At 43.0% G+C, this 13,784-nt stretch overlaps 1 protein-coding gene across 1 annotated transcript in view; it reads left to right on the forward strand.

The window, feature by feature from the left end:
- Positions 1–11,117, forward strand: part of MLXIP (MLX interacting protein) — a 76,512-nt gene extending 65,395 nt beyond the window's left edge. The window contains exons 15-17 of the mRNA XM_048821332.2: positions 304–427; positions 3,157–3,286; positions 4,217–11,117. Coding sequence (XP_048677289.1) covers positions 304–427; positions 3,157–3,286; positions 4,217–4,338 — 376 coding nt within the window. The 3' untranslated portion in view covers positions 4,339–11,117. The remainder of the gene's footprint in view (positions 1–303; positions 428–3,156; positions 3,287–4,216) is intronic.
- Positions 11,118–13,784: the final 2,667 nt, after the last annotated feature.

Consider the following 13,784-nt stretch of genomic DNA (forward strand, 5'->3'; position numbering starts at 1 on the left):
CTCAAAATTACATTGTTAGATGTTTTACTTTGCTTTTAGCACTATTATTTGTAATAATAAAAGCTTAGCAGCTTGAAAATTCGCTTTGCTAAATGGATATGGACAAAACTGATAGGAAAACAGTGTTATACAATACACATTAATGAATGAGGTTTGTCCTCTTCATTTTAGTGGATTACCTCCTAATAGGCAGCATCAGTCCTATGGTACTGATGTTTAGTGCTTGTCCTGTATTAGTGTTTGGTTTGCAAGAGAAATATCTCCTTTTTGCAGAGAGATTTTGATTCTGGCCTTTTTCTTCAGTTCTTGTCAACAGCAGCTCCCTGCTACCGGGGTTCCCATAACACGACAGAGATTTGATCACATGCGGAGTATGTTTGATGAGTACATGAGAAACAGGACCCTCCAGAACTGGAAGTTCTGGATTGTATCCTTTCACTGTGCTACTGTACATTGAATTTGTATCAAAAAAGCACTAAATCCCTATAGGCTTGTGACTAGAGAATAGGACTGAGAGTTAGGAACACTAGATTCTAATCTCAGCTCTGCCAATAACTGATGCTGTGCCTTTTAGCCAGTCACTTAAGTAACTCTGTTCCTCCATTTTCTCATCTGTAAAATGCGAATAATATTTCCCTGCTTCACAGGGTATTGAGGTATAAATCCATTAATGTATGTAAAGCTTTTCAAGAGGTTTGGAAGGAAGGTGCTGTAGGAGTGCAAAGTATTATTACTATTCGTTATTATGGTTTAAAACCTGTTAAAGTTTAGTGAATACTGTCCCTGAGGTTATAGCTCGTGTGTTCATTTTTTAGAAAAGGCCACTGTTAAGATAGGTGATATTTAAATAATCAATTCCTTACTGATAACTACTGAGATTATTAAAATTTAATTTTAATAAAATCACATGTGCTTTTCACCATTTATGTGGTTTTCTTTTTGCCCTGCACTCGTACTGTACAGTGAACCAGACTGGTCAGTTTCTCTTTCTGGTTCTCCTGCACTGGCTGCTATGTTGAGTTGCAGACACTTTAAGAGAAAGCTAAGATATTATTTTGGTTTATATTCACCAGTATTTAAAGGATTCTGTCCCTTAGTCAGATTGTGCAACGCTTTTGGGGAAGACTCCCCTGTGCTCTACACAGCAAGTTTGACCTAGCATCTGTGGGAAAGGCCCAAGGATTTTGCAGCATTCTAGTATGTACCTCACACTGGATCAGCTTCAGAGAAAGTAGAAAAATAGTTCTTTGCAATTGATTTAACTGTGAAAATTATTGATCAACTAAGGACAATATCCCATGTGTTGCTTAATTGGTTATTATATTTTATACTCCTCCAAAATGTTCAACTCCTGCAGAATTTGGTTTTAAAAAGGCTTAAGGGCATTATAAAAGTTGTCAGGGAGGAAGCTGGGAGTTTTGGCAGCTCAGTAGGAGGCAATTGGAACTTTTTGCACTCAGGAAGATATGGGAGGCAATTTGGGATAGCTGGATATTTCTCCTAAATGTTCAGCAGTAAAATGGTTGTGGGGATCTAAATTGGCATCATGAGGTTTCAGAGTTAATGCCTCACTGAGATGAACTGGACAGTTTACGTTTATCAGAGCTATTGTTTTAGGCAGTTTGCAGCAGGGACCTTGAAGGGAGTGAATAATACTCTCAGCAAACCACCTCTCACAGCTGGTTATGCCTCCAAGTTCCTTTTTAGCAATTGGGTTTTATTCTCAGGACACAGTGACATTTTCCAGAATACTGTCCAGTGAAAGCTTAGGAGGCTATCTGTGCCCATAGTCAGCCATCATGATGACGAATGAAAACTGTTTTCACCATGGTAAAATGACTGTAAAGCAGTGAAGGAGGTTCATAACATAAATCTGAAAATCCCTTAATAGTTTCTGCTACGTAAAGGAGGGAGATGAGTAAGCTGATCTTGGGCTGGGAGAGATAGCTGAAGAATAGCCTGTTACATTACTTTTCCAGTCATTTTACAAGGGGATGTAAGCGCAGGCAGTCCCTTTAAACATAACAGGAAATAATTAGATTGATCTTGGCCATTAGTGTTGGAGGGTACCCAGGAGCATATTACAATGTTGAGACTTGTTTATGCCATACTTCCACGCTTTGATGGAATTGGAATTTTTTTTTTTTTACTGTTATCAGAAGATCTAAAGATAGTGGTAGATTGTCAGGCCCATTGATCATAGAACTGAACTATCTTTAAAGCCCTGGATAAGTTCCGTGGGTACATATTTCACGAGCTGGTTTGATTTTAAGTTTTGATTTAGTTGGGGGCAGGTTGTTTTTGTTCTAGAATTATTCAAACATCATCATAACAAATTGCTTTGTAGGTCAAGGGTAGTGAACATTTCAGCTGTGATATAGGAGACCCTGATTTGATATCTGCTCCCAGTCACTGCTACATGGGGCCAGCGGAGGCTAAATTGTGCTTTAAAGGATGCAGCCTTCTGCGAGCAGGAGAGAATGATCCTATGTTGCTCAATATCTTTTAGCTCATTACAATGTGAGAATCCTGTCCAGGCCTCCTTTTCTAGTAAGGTTGTAGCCATCACAGTGCCCATCCTTCAGGTTAGAGAAGTTAATGGGAGGAATCCCTAAAGCATGTCTGTAGCTTGCTGCTGTTAGCACTGGTTGCCAAAGGATTCTGATCAGAAGAGGTGTCCCCCAGAGTGGAATGTCCCACGGTTTCATAGGCTGTGTCTAGGGCTAGCTGCATCTTTTTATAATAGTATAATAAAAAGGAGGGACACAAACTACTAGGACTAGAAACATTTTTCGTGATTTCTTTTAAATGTTCCTTTGTTATTTGCAATCCAAATTCTACAGCATGATGCTAGTGCATGGGGACCAAGCATTGAAAGTGTCCGTAAATTGATGAGTCTAATTTCACTGTTCATAGAGAATGAATTACTAAAGTAGACAAACAACATAGGTGAAGAGCACTGACATTAGATGTTGTTGTTTTATTTTAATATCCCAGGGAGAAATGTTTCTTTAAATGTTAGTGTCCCTTTGCTGGTTGAAGTCCATTTAGATGCCTTCTGTTTCCCACTTACATTGAACTATTAATGGTGGTTGTTTTTTTATTAAGATGCTCTGTGCTCCTCTTTTTTTCCCCTTAACCCTCAATGATTTGCAGTTTAGTATTATCATTAAGCCACTGTTTGAGTCCTTCAATGGAATGGTGTCTACGACTAGTTTAGAGGATCTGAACCAGACCGCAATGGCTTGGCTGGATCAGCATTGTTCGCTCCCTGTTCTGAGGCCAAGTAAGTAGAGTTCTAACCAGTGGTAATTTAATACTATAATAGTTGTTACCATACAGTTTCCTCTTGGAAATTCAGCATGGGAAAGGGAAGGAAGGCATGATATAAGATGTGGGTTTTTTCAACCCTCTTGCATTGTTGCAATGGAAAATTAAGAACTGTTGTTGCTGCCAGTGAAATTCACTTTGAGCATTTCTTGTTAGCACCAAGGAGAGAAAATAATTTAACTTTTGTTTGTAGAGACCAGAAATTAAATATAGATTCAAGCCACAACATTTTAATCCAGATTTCAAACGCTCTTGAGATGGCATGGGGTCAGGAGAGTGGTTTGTCTTGTAATGAAGATAGAAGATGTTTGAATTTGTGCTTAGCTTTCAAATGCCTGTGAAGTTTGGGGGTGATTGAAGCTGATGCCAGTTTCTCAATCCTCCTCCATTATGAAGCAGCAAGTTCATATCTGTGGTTAATACTGCAAAATATACAGTCTATATTGGAACAAGTTGGGATTTTGTTGAAAAGTGCAGTCAAAATACTAGATCTCCACTTTGTAAACATTGTCCTTCCAGCAAAGTCATTGCGCTTCAATGTCTTTGACGTTGCATTGTTGAGGCTCCGTGTGTACTGCACGAATATCCGTGTATCTGTACTTGCTGGAGGATTCTCTGCTCCTTGAAGTCTTTAAACCACGATTTGAGGACTTCAATAGCTCAGACATAAGTGAGAGGTTTTTTGCAGAAGTGGGTGGGTGAGATTCTGTGACCTGCGTTGTGCAGGAGGTCGAACTTGATGATCATAATAGTCCCTTCTGACCTTAGTATCTATGAATCTATAATAGATCATTTATCCCTGCTGTAACTTCACTGTGTACTACGTGAATCTGTTTGCAATCAGACTAATTGTTCTCCTTGATTCTTTTCTGGCCCTTTATTCCAGTGGTGCTGAACACCCTTCGGCATCTCAGTATAACCACCTCGATTCTGTCAGATCCATCACGCCTGCCAGAGCAAGCCACTGAGGCAGTTTGTAAGATCAACAAAACAGCTGGGGAAACCTAACAACCACAAATGATGAGTTACCTATACAAGACGTGAAGAACGTCCGAGCCTCACAGACTTATGAGTCTCCTTACAGTTCGTGCACTTTAGAAAGGATTCTCTCTATCATGTAGGACATTGTTCAGGGCATTTTGCCACTGGCTTCTGAACATGTAGAGATACAATGCAACATTGTCTAATGCTTGGCTTCCTCTTCAGTACCTGTTAGGTTCAGTTAAGTGAGAATGCCAACCTCAGATACATAAGTAGGCTAGGGTCCTGCATTCAGCAATAAAAAAAATCTCCATCAATGAAGCATGAATAAATACACAGTGAACATCTTTGCATAAAATGACTTTAAGTACTAAACAAGGTGTAAATTCACTACACCTAGGAACAATTTGTTAAAGGGAAATGCACATCTGATTTCATGAAAGGTACTGTGCTTTTTCATTTTATTACCTGCAGCTCAATTTCTTTGTTGTGTTACTTGAACAGTAAAAAAGTTGATAAAAAGAATGATCAGCATATTAATAACCAAAGGAGAAAAAAGTTAATCAAAGATACAAAATCATGGTAAAATACTAGAATTAAAATCTCAGGTTGTGTATGTATCTTTATTTTAGTTCAGTATATTATTTGTATGTGATCATTTGGTGGGTATGCTTTATTTCCTAGCAAATAAAGTAGCAGATGTTTTCGTAGAACTTTTTTTTTCCTGATTTAGGCAGTACAAGTGCATAGCAGGACAGTTTGGCAAGTACAAGAGAACAATTTCTTTAATTTGTGTGAATTTTTTACTTGTAAATATAGACATGAATTTCCATACAGGCTTAAACTGTAAACTATTTTTTCTTACATGCTGCAGAGTTGAACTCTCCATCATAATACATGTGCACAGATGATGCTGTAATGCTTTAGAGAGTTTGTAATGCTAGGAAGTTAGCATTTATGTTGTCACAGAAATTAGATCAATCCATATGTACTCATAAGCTATCCCTCGCTCCTGTATCTTCTTTGCCTGTTTCCCCTGCTTCAGTATCCCTGCCCTAAGTCCTAAACTCTTGAAAGATTTAGGTCACGGTTGTCAATCTTTAAGAGGAGGCTTGCATCCAACATAAAACTTAGAACACAGCTTGTTTGATATCTGAAATGTGATTTTATTCACTGTGACTGGCACAGTAAGCGACTGACATAACTATAGATGGGTCTGAGCTTCACTGTTCACTAGCAATGTGTTCGTCACCATAGTGCTAGCAACTTCTGGCCAACAGTACCTCATGCAGATTGTTCCTGTCCACATTAGGATTAATCTAAGTGGGGCAGGGTGTATGTATGTGCTATTGGCGAATTAGGAGGAGTATGGGCATAAACCTGGAGACTCTTGACCCATGATTTGTAGGCCTTCTCTTGCAGTGCCTTCTCCATAGCTCATGTCATGGAGAGTCTGCAAAACTGACTCTCTTTGGTTGGAGCAAAGCTGGAGCAGAAAATTTACGCTTCAAGCCTTCCCAGCTTTGGGGTTTGTTCCTTGCCAGTGCCTTTGCACAGCACCTTGCCCACCAGTGTTGCTCTCAGCCTGTGTGCTGGGGACAGGGTTTGGCTTGTGGGTAACAAGTTACTCTGCTGCATCGCTGTAATGAAGTCTACTAAAAACATGATCCTTGATAGCCAACCCCCTTGACCTGAAAGTAGAGGCACGATGTAAAGCTTAAGTCTTCTGTTGAGGTTCTGATGCAGCACTCATCACTCTGGTATCTGAGCTCCTGCTTTCCAATGCACTGTGAAAAACTAAGTGATTTGTTGCTTAGCTACTAGCATATAACCACCTAAGCGGAGAGCTGTACTGTGCACAGCTAGAGAAATGCCTAGCAGTGTCTGCTTTCACAGTGAGGGTAACTCCAATAATGTGATTACACGTCTGAGCGTTTTTGTTTGTTTTTTTGTTCCACTGCATGAATTAACTTCATCTGCAAAAGAATTGAGCCTTCAGGCCATTGACTGTATTTTGTATCTCGTTCAAAATTTGAGATCCCAGAAGTTTACCAAACTCTCAGGTCAGTTTTCATGGCAGAAAAATAAATCATTAAACTCAGCACAACTTATTAATAACCCTGACAATTCCACTATTTTCTAGAGAGAAGTTATTAGGAACCATGTTAACAATCCAGGTAAAGCCACCTGATATCTTCCCTTGGTACCTTTCCTTCCAGTTTCACAAGCAAGCTGCATTGAGATGGGCAGGTCTAGTACGCTGACAGTGTTTAGTTAGAGAGCAGACTGAAAATAATTTGATATTACACATTCTAAAATATTTTCAGGGATTTTACATTAGGAAGCAACTCTTCGCTTTCTCTGCCATATAACTTTCCATTTGGAGGGTCAGGCTTTCAAAAGTTACCTGTGAAACAAACTGCAGGATTTCCCTGTCCTGAGTTTTTGCATTCTCAACTTTTCACAGCTGAGTTTTTGCATATGCCGAACATCAGTTATGGTGGAAATGGCATTTGTGCATGCAAATCAAGAGACATTTTGCTATGCATTTATATACCTAAACTTCACACACACATCTCTGAGATTTTTGCAGCTGTAGAAAAACTTCAGTCACCGCTGTAGGGATAGTAGTTGAAGGCCCTTTGAAAATGTAGGCCTAGACTTTATTGAAATAGTACACAGAGGTGGTTGGTAAGCGGTGAAGTGGCTTTTCTACATATATACTCAGGCCTAGATATGCAGTACAATCTATTAGTAAAATAAGCAATATTGTTTGGTATCCATCTGAATAAATGGTGCTATATAAATGTAAGATCTTTTCTATCGATGCCTATATTCAGCCTTCATTTTATCAATGATCTTGAACTTCTAACAAAATCTGACACAGTGATTAGCTGGGTTCCCCCCCAACTTCCTCATTTACACACCTACCTTATTGATATATATATATTTGCATGTTAAAATATGTATCAGGTGAAGTTGTCTCCAGTCTGCATGGTAGATATTGTGCCTAGTTCTTACCTCATCCCAGTGTAAATTGGGAGTAATTGCATTGAAGACAATGTGAGGTGTGATCATAATCAATCTTTCCCTCAATACGCAAGATGTACTAAGAGCCTGTTAGAAAGCTCATTGAAGTCAGTGGAAGTCTTTCTGCTGACTTCCAGGAGCTTTGGATCAGACCCTAAAGCGTTCAGTCCCAACTCCCATTGAAATCAATAGAAGGACTCGCATTGACTGCATTGGTAGCCTGAAGGAACATGAAAGGATATTGTGACTGAGCTGCTTAAAGTTATCAGGTTACCACTTTTTTTATCTAGAAGTTTGCTAAAAACCATCGAGTCTCACTGCATAGCTGAATAGATTAAAATGGGACAGATAGGGTGTGTATCGTTAGTTGCAGGGGAAACGGACACAAAACTGTTCTGCTTGCTGTGCAAAGATCGGCAGCACTTTATCGTTTTTTTTTTTTTATTAAAAATTGCTGACTTTGGCAGTGAGGAAGGGGAAAAGTGTACAAGGGAGAAGAAAAAAGAATACAGACTTTTCATTCTGTCTGGCATTTACCAGAAATCATCTGCTTTCCTAAATCTTTTGAGTTGAACAAATACCCATGACGCTTGGAGACTTGAACAATAAGATCTTGTCCCTTAGTGGAGGTTTATAATTCTGAGAACCCTTTGCCACCTAATTTCTGTAAATCTGAACTCTCGTTTGTTTATTTCAGACTACAGGTTTTATCGTGACAGTGCTTATTGGGGGCACTGAAAACTGGACTGGGAGTTTACAGACCTTGGTTTAATTCCTGGCTCTGCCGCTGTTTTGCTGTGGGCCTAGTCACTTACGTCTGCCTCAGTTTCTTCCTCTGTAAAATGGGGATGATACTTCATCTTTTGTAAAGCAGTTAGTATTTCTACAGAGCTTTTCTTTAGATCGCAAAATACTGTTATGAAAAAAGATTGACCCAATTTATATGAATTGCGGTGTAAATCTCTGCTATAAGCTTGAACTTTGTATTCTATTTCTGCTCACCAGCTAAGGGGTTTAAATAACACATCTTTCAAAAAGATGATTTCTGCCCAGAGCAGTCACACTCTGCCTCAGTTTAACGAGTTCCAATTCAGTTCTGTGTGGCAACAAACAGATGCAGGCTCTCAACCAGTCCCCACTATCTGTTGCAGTTTACAGAGAATTTCAGGTGACACCTACGGTCTACCTTGCCTTCAGTGGCTTCATGTTGTAGATTGGTTCCCAAAGAATCTGTAGTGCTCAGATTCATTTTTAGCTTCCCTAAAAGCCAAACACAAGTTATGCTTTACTCAGACCCAAATCATTGGGCTCAATACAGGGGTATCTGGGTGAAATAATGGCCTGTGATGTTCTAGATCAGCATTTCTCAAACTGGGGTCCACGGGCCCTGCTGATCAACTCCTCCCAGCACCTCCTGCACATCAGGGAACTGTTCCCCAGTGTGCAGGAGGCACTGGGAGGGAGGGGGAAGAGTGGGACAGGCTGCACAGGGAGGGGGCAGAAAGAGGCAGGGAAGAGGAGGGTCAGGGGTGAGTGCAGGCAGGGCTTGGGACTGAGCAGGTGATTTGGGGGTCCTTGGATTTTCAAAGTTTGAGAACCACTGTAATAGATGATCTAATGGTCCCTTCCACCCTTAAACTCTGTACATCTCTGTAACCCAACACATCAGCTACTGTAGTTCTCTTAGGGCCTTATGCTTCCTGCCAACAGCACAGTCATGGGCAGAAAAAAACAGAAACTAGCTGAGGTTGAGGGAGCAAGAGCACCGCAGGGATGGGGACAAGAGATACTCTTGGCAGCACGATCCCCTCACAGAACTGTTGGGATTTCTTTGTGGGAGATAATACTGGGTCTATTGGCAGGCTCTGCCATGGCTTTCCGGTCCCCTAGAGAAATACCCCCTGCAGGGAGACTCTCTCTATCAGCTGCTGGAAGGGAGCTGTGTGGACAAGCGTAGATGTGCTGAGTCTGCGTGTGGCTATTCCTGCGCTCTGTGAGTGCCCCAAGCTCCTGGAGATTTTCTCACAGAGCTGAGGCAATGTCTGCACTGCAGGCACTCATGTAGACGTTTCCTACATTGAGGGAAGGGGGTTTTCCAGTCACTGTGGCTAATCCACCTTTCTGAGAGCCCGTAGCTAAGTCGATGGAAGAATTCTCCCATCAACCTACCTATGTCTGTACTGGGAGTTAGGTCAACCTAACTACGTCACACAGGGCGCAAAATTCTTCACAGCCCTGAGCAACGTACCAAGGTTGATCTAATTTGTAAGTGCAGACCAGGCCTTATTAGGGTACTACAGGTTTGGTGCGTCTCAGTTCAGCCATCCCCTCCTCCCAACAGGATGATCTGTTGAAAATCCTGAATATATTGGAGCTTCCTGGGCCCTCTGTGTGCCCTTCTGACCAGGGGATGATATGACCCTTAGAATATGGGACTGTGAAAATTACTTGATTGTGGGAAATGTGCACAAAAAAGTCCAGTAATACCCCAGAGTCTCCAGGCACCAGCTTTCTGCTAGATCTCTGTGCATCTGTAAGTGCTTGAAAAGGCAAAGACCAGCGAGGTCACACTGCTAAGCAGCGTCTTGCCAGCTTGAGTGAATCCATTTAGTTTACAGCCCCAGAGTTTGACGTTCCAGTACGTGTGTTTGGTTTTAAAACCAAAAGCCTCTGTGAGATCAGGCAGCGATTTGAGAGCAGTTATAATATTTAGTGACAGTGGCATTTCTGGGTAATAGCAGAAACAGTCAGCAGCATGAAGCTTTTGTAGTTCAGATTACTGGGAAGCAGTTCCATCTTTTCTGCCTATTCTTGGGATGGTTAATTATTGACCTGCTGGTGCCAGTTGAAAGCTACTTGGGGGGGGGCGGGGAATTGACTATTCAGTATCAGGACAGTTCTGAATAATTTGTCTGGTGTTATCTACACTTTATTTCCAGTGCCTGCTTCTACTTTTGATTATACACCAAGATAAAGTAAAATGATCAAAGTACTGTTGCCACTAAATCACGTAGTCTTAGGGGCCCAATCGGCAAGTTGCCGAGTGCCCTTAACTTCTTCTGACTTGAGTAAGATATTTGGTGGGGTAACGACTGCAGGATTTGGCCTGCCCATTGCTTGCCTCCAGTAATTTTTGTCTACTATGTGGGTGCATGTGTTTCATAACAGTTTTCTGCAGCAAGGCCCCTTCCTCCCTCAGCCCTGTTCCCATTGACTTTGATTGGGGCACCGGCTCTCCGTTTTTCTTCTTTATTAAACAGGTGTCATGCTGTTTTGCATTGCAAGACTGCAAGCACACAGGTAGGTTTTGGACAGATATGTAAAACCCGGTATGGTTACAAAGCAACATACCAAGGCATTTTAATATAATGGTCTCATGGCTGTTGGAATTGTTTTTATTCTGAACTTAAAGCACAGCTCATACGCATGAATAAAATGTTAAGACAAAGTAAGTGAGCGCCCGAAGCAATCCTCCTCCTCCTCCTCCTCTTTAATGATACATTGGACAAAGTGCTTCCTGTGCTGCCATAAAAATTTGCTACAGGTATTTTTTTAAATGAATGGATTTGATTTTTTTGTTACATAAACACTCGGAAGAACACGGGCTTCAGATGTGCTCTTGCTTTGGCCTTGTTGTATAAGGTTTTCTGTTCTATTGTAGGACACAACATCTGCTGCGCTACTGATATGCAGCATTTGTCATGCAGCTCTGTTAAATGTGCAATGCAATTTTATATTTACAACCAAAACAATAAATGTTATTTTTTGGAAGAAAACTCTGCTCTTAGTGTGTTCACTTTTAAATTTTGTACTGCCTTTATATAGCCAGGGCTCATGGGGTGGGGAGGGGGGAGAGAAGAGAAGGAGAGCGGCTCCACCTACAAAAGAAGTTCTGTCCACATGAAATGCCCCTCACCATAGCTGTGCAGATGTGATCATGTTCTGAGTGCCTTGTGCTCAGCTCTCCCAAATCCCCCCTCCCTTTTTTTTTTTGAGGCTTGACTTCCTCTTTGTGAGGCTCATCTGCTCTAAGCTACTGGAACTTGGCTGCTTGTGGGGGCCTAAATGCCCCTTGGGGCTCTGCTATGCTCCTGAGGCTTGGCTTCTTGATTGGAGGAGGTGAAAAATGGTGGAATCTTCCAACCTTACTCACTGGTAGTGCCAAAAGGAGCTGGAACTCGCAATAGATTGTACAGAAAGTCATAATCTCTCTCCTTTCTTACCTGCGGGGATGAGCAGTGAAATTCTTAACAATGCTGACATTTAAAGTGTTATCACTGGGTGTCTTGAGTCAGCAGCCATTGAGATGAATGGAGTCGTCCACACCTCAGGTACCATTTCAGATCTGCAAACAAAGACAAATGTCACCGCATCAGTTACACTGAGTCAGGTCACGTTTGAGGTGATCTCAGCAATCAACCACTAGAAACATAGGCTATGTCTACACTTGCAGATGTAGAGTGCCGGGAGTTAAACCAGGCCTCGGAGACAGCACCAGGGAAAGCGCTGCTGTGTGTTCACACTGTGCTCCTTGTGACCGTGGAGCATGTCCCCATGAGCGGCTCTTGCAATGCCACAGAGAGCCGTGCATTGCGGTCACTGTCCCAGTGTACAAGCGGCTGCAGCGTGTTTTGGGAAGGGTTTGCAATGCCTAATGGGGCAGGTACAGCATCCCATGATGTAGGTTTCCCAGTCCCATTGTTCCATGGGCATCCTACTAGATTGCCAGCTGCTTTTCAAATGTGGGGGGGAGAGACAGTGTGTTTTGGGGGACAGTGTGTCAGCATGCTATCTTGTAAGTTCAGCCAGCGGCAGGGGAAAGAGGGAAACCCAACATCAGCCCCCACCCCTCGCCTCTCACACACACCTGCATCTGCAGCCAGAGCATTCCATAGTAATGGTTTGCTTTGTGTCCAGGAGCAGATAAGCATGCGGGCTGTCAGAAACGGAGCTTTGAAAGGGGATAGCCGCATGCCTGCAGCAGAGTTCAAAGCAATGCCCAGGGGATTATGGGATGTTTCCAGAGGCCAATCACAGCCCAGTAATGCAACACCTCATCCGCACGGACACACCGGCACTACAGCCCGGACGCAGCAAGCTTTATGCTTCTTATGGAGGTGGATTACCAGACGCGCGCCAGCCACGGAGTCCAGGCGATCTAAGTGCCTTGCCAGTGTGGACACCTCAGGAGTTATGGCGCCCGGGGCTGATTTGATGCGCTCTAACCTGTGAGTGAGGACAAGACCTTACTTTTTTTTAATGAAAGTTTAGATTCTGCACTTAAGGCAGGATGGAAGGCATCAGGGCACCATACCCATCAGAGCTCTGTACATACCCACAAGTATTGGTATACTGCACATTTCTTTTTAATTCAGATTTTAGTTACTGTGACGGGGTCAAGACTCCCCACCACTGGCGCCTCCCGGTGGTGGTTCCAGGACTTAGCTCTGTCTGTTGTAGGGCATCCTCAGCATATGGTGTCTTGCCCATCGTCTGCTCTGCTGCCTTGGGACCCGCGTTGCTCCCCATTCAGCGGTGTCCGCTTCAGGACACTGCCCTCCGGCAGTGCCCACTACTCCAGACTCACCCCTTTCTGGGGCAGGGGAGGTTTGTTAACAGCAGTCTTTGGGACTCACACCTGCCTCAGTGGCTAACCACAACCCAAAGTCTAGCCCCTTAGCTCAGGGGCAAGTTGCAGTCTGTACTGGCCACCATCTTCCATGGCCAGTATAAGGGGGGGACCCAGGCCTACCTGCTACTCTGGGTCCCAACTCAGGGACCCTCTAGTGGTAGCCTCTTTCTGCCCTCCTTCATTCCCCTCTTGTCCGCCTATTCTTCCCTAGGCCACTTCCCCTATGGTCCTGTGCACCTTCTCAGCCCTTTGTAGCAGGGTCTGCAGCCTGGCAGGTAACAGGGCTGGAGCCCTCTCCTGCTCCCCCAAGCCTGCCCTGTCCAAGGTGCTAGCTCCTTGCTTCAGGAGCCTGTCCTTCTCCCTCACTAGTCAGGGAGAGAAAAGGAGTACTTGTGGCACCTTAGAGACTAACCAATTTATTTGAGCATGAGCTTTCGTGAGCTACAGCTCACTTCATCGGATGCATACCGTGGAAACTGCAGAAGACATTATATACACACAGAGACCATGAAACAATACCTCCTCCCATCCCACTGTCCTGCGGGGTATTGTTTCATGGTCTCTGTGTGTATATAATGTCTTCTGCAGTTTCCACGGTATGCATCCGATGAAGTGAGCTGTAGCTCACGAAAGCTCATGCTCAAATTGGTTAGTCTCTAAGGTGCCACAAGTACTCCTTTTCTTTTTCTGAATACAGACTAACACGGCTGTTACTCTGAAACTAGTCAGGGAGAGACTGCCTTCTTCTCTGCTAGGCTGCCTTTATATAGGGCCTCATCCAGCCCTGACTGGCTGCCTCTTCCTTCCCCTG

This window comes from Caretta caretta, chromosome 15 (genome assembly GCF_965140235.1).
Source record: "Caretta caretta isolate rCarCar2 chromosome 15, rCarCar1.hap1, whole genome shotgun sequence".
In the NCBI taxonomy this organism is placed as follows: domain Eukaryota; kingdom Metazoa; phylum Chordata; order Testudines; family Cheloniidae; genus Caretta; species Caretta caretta.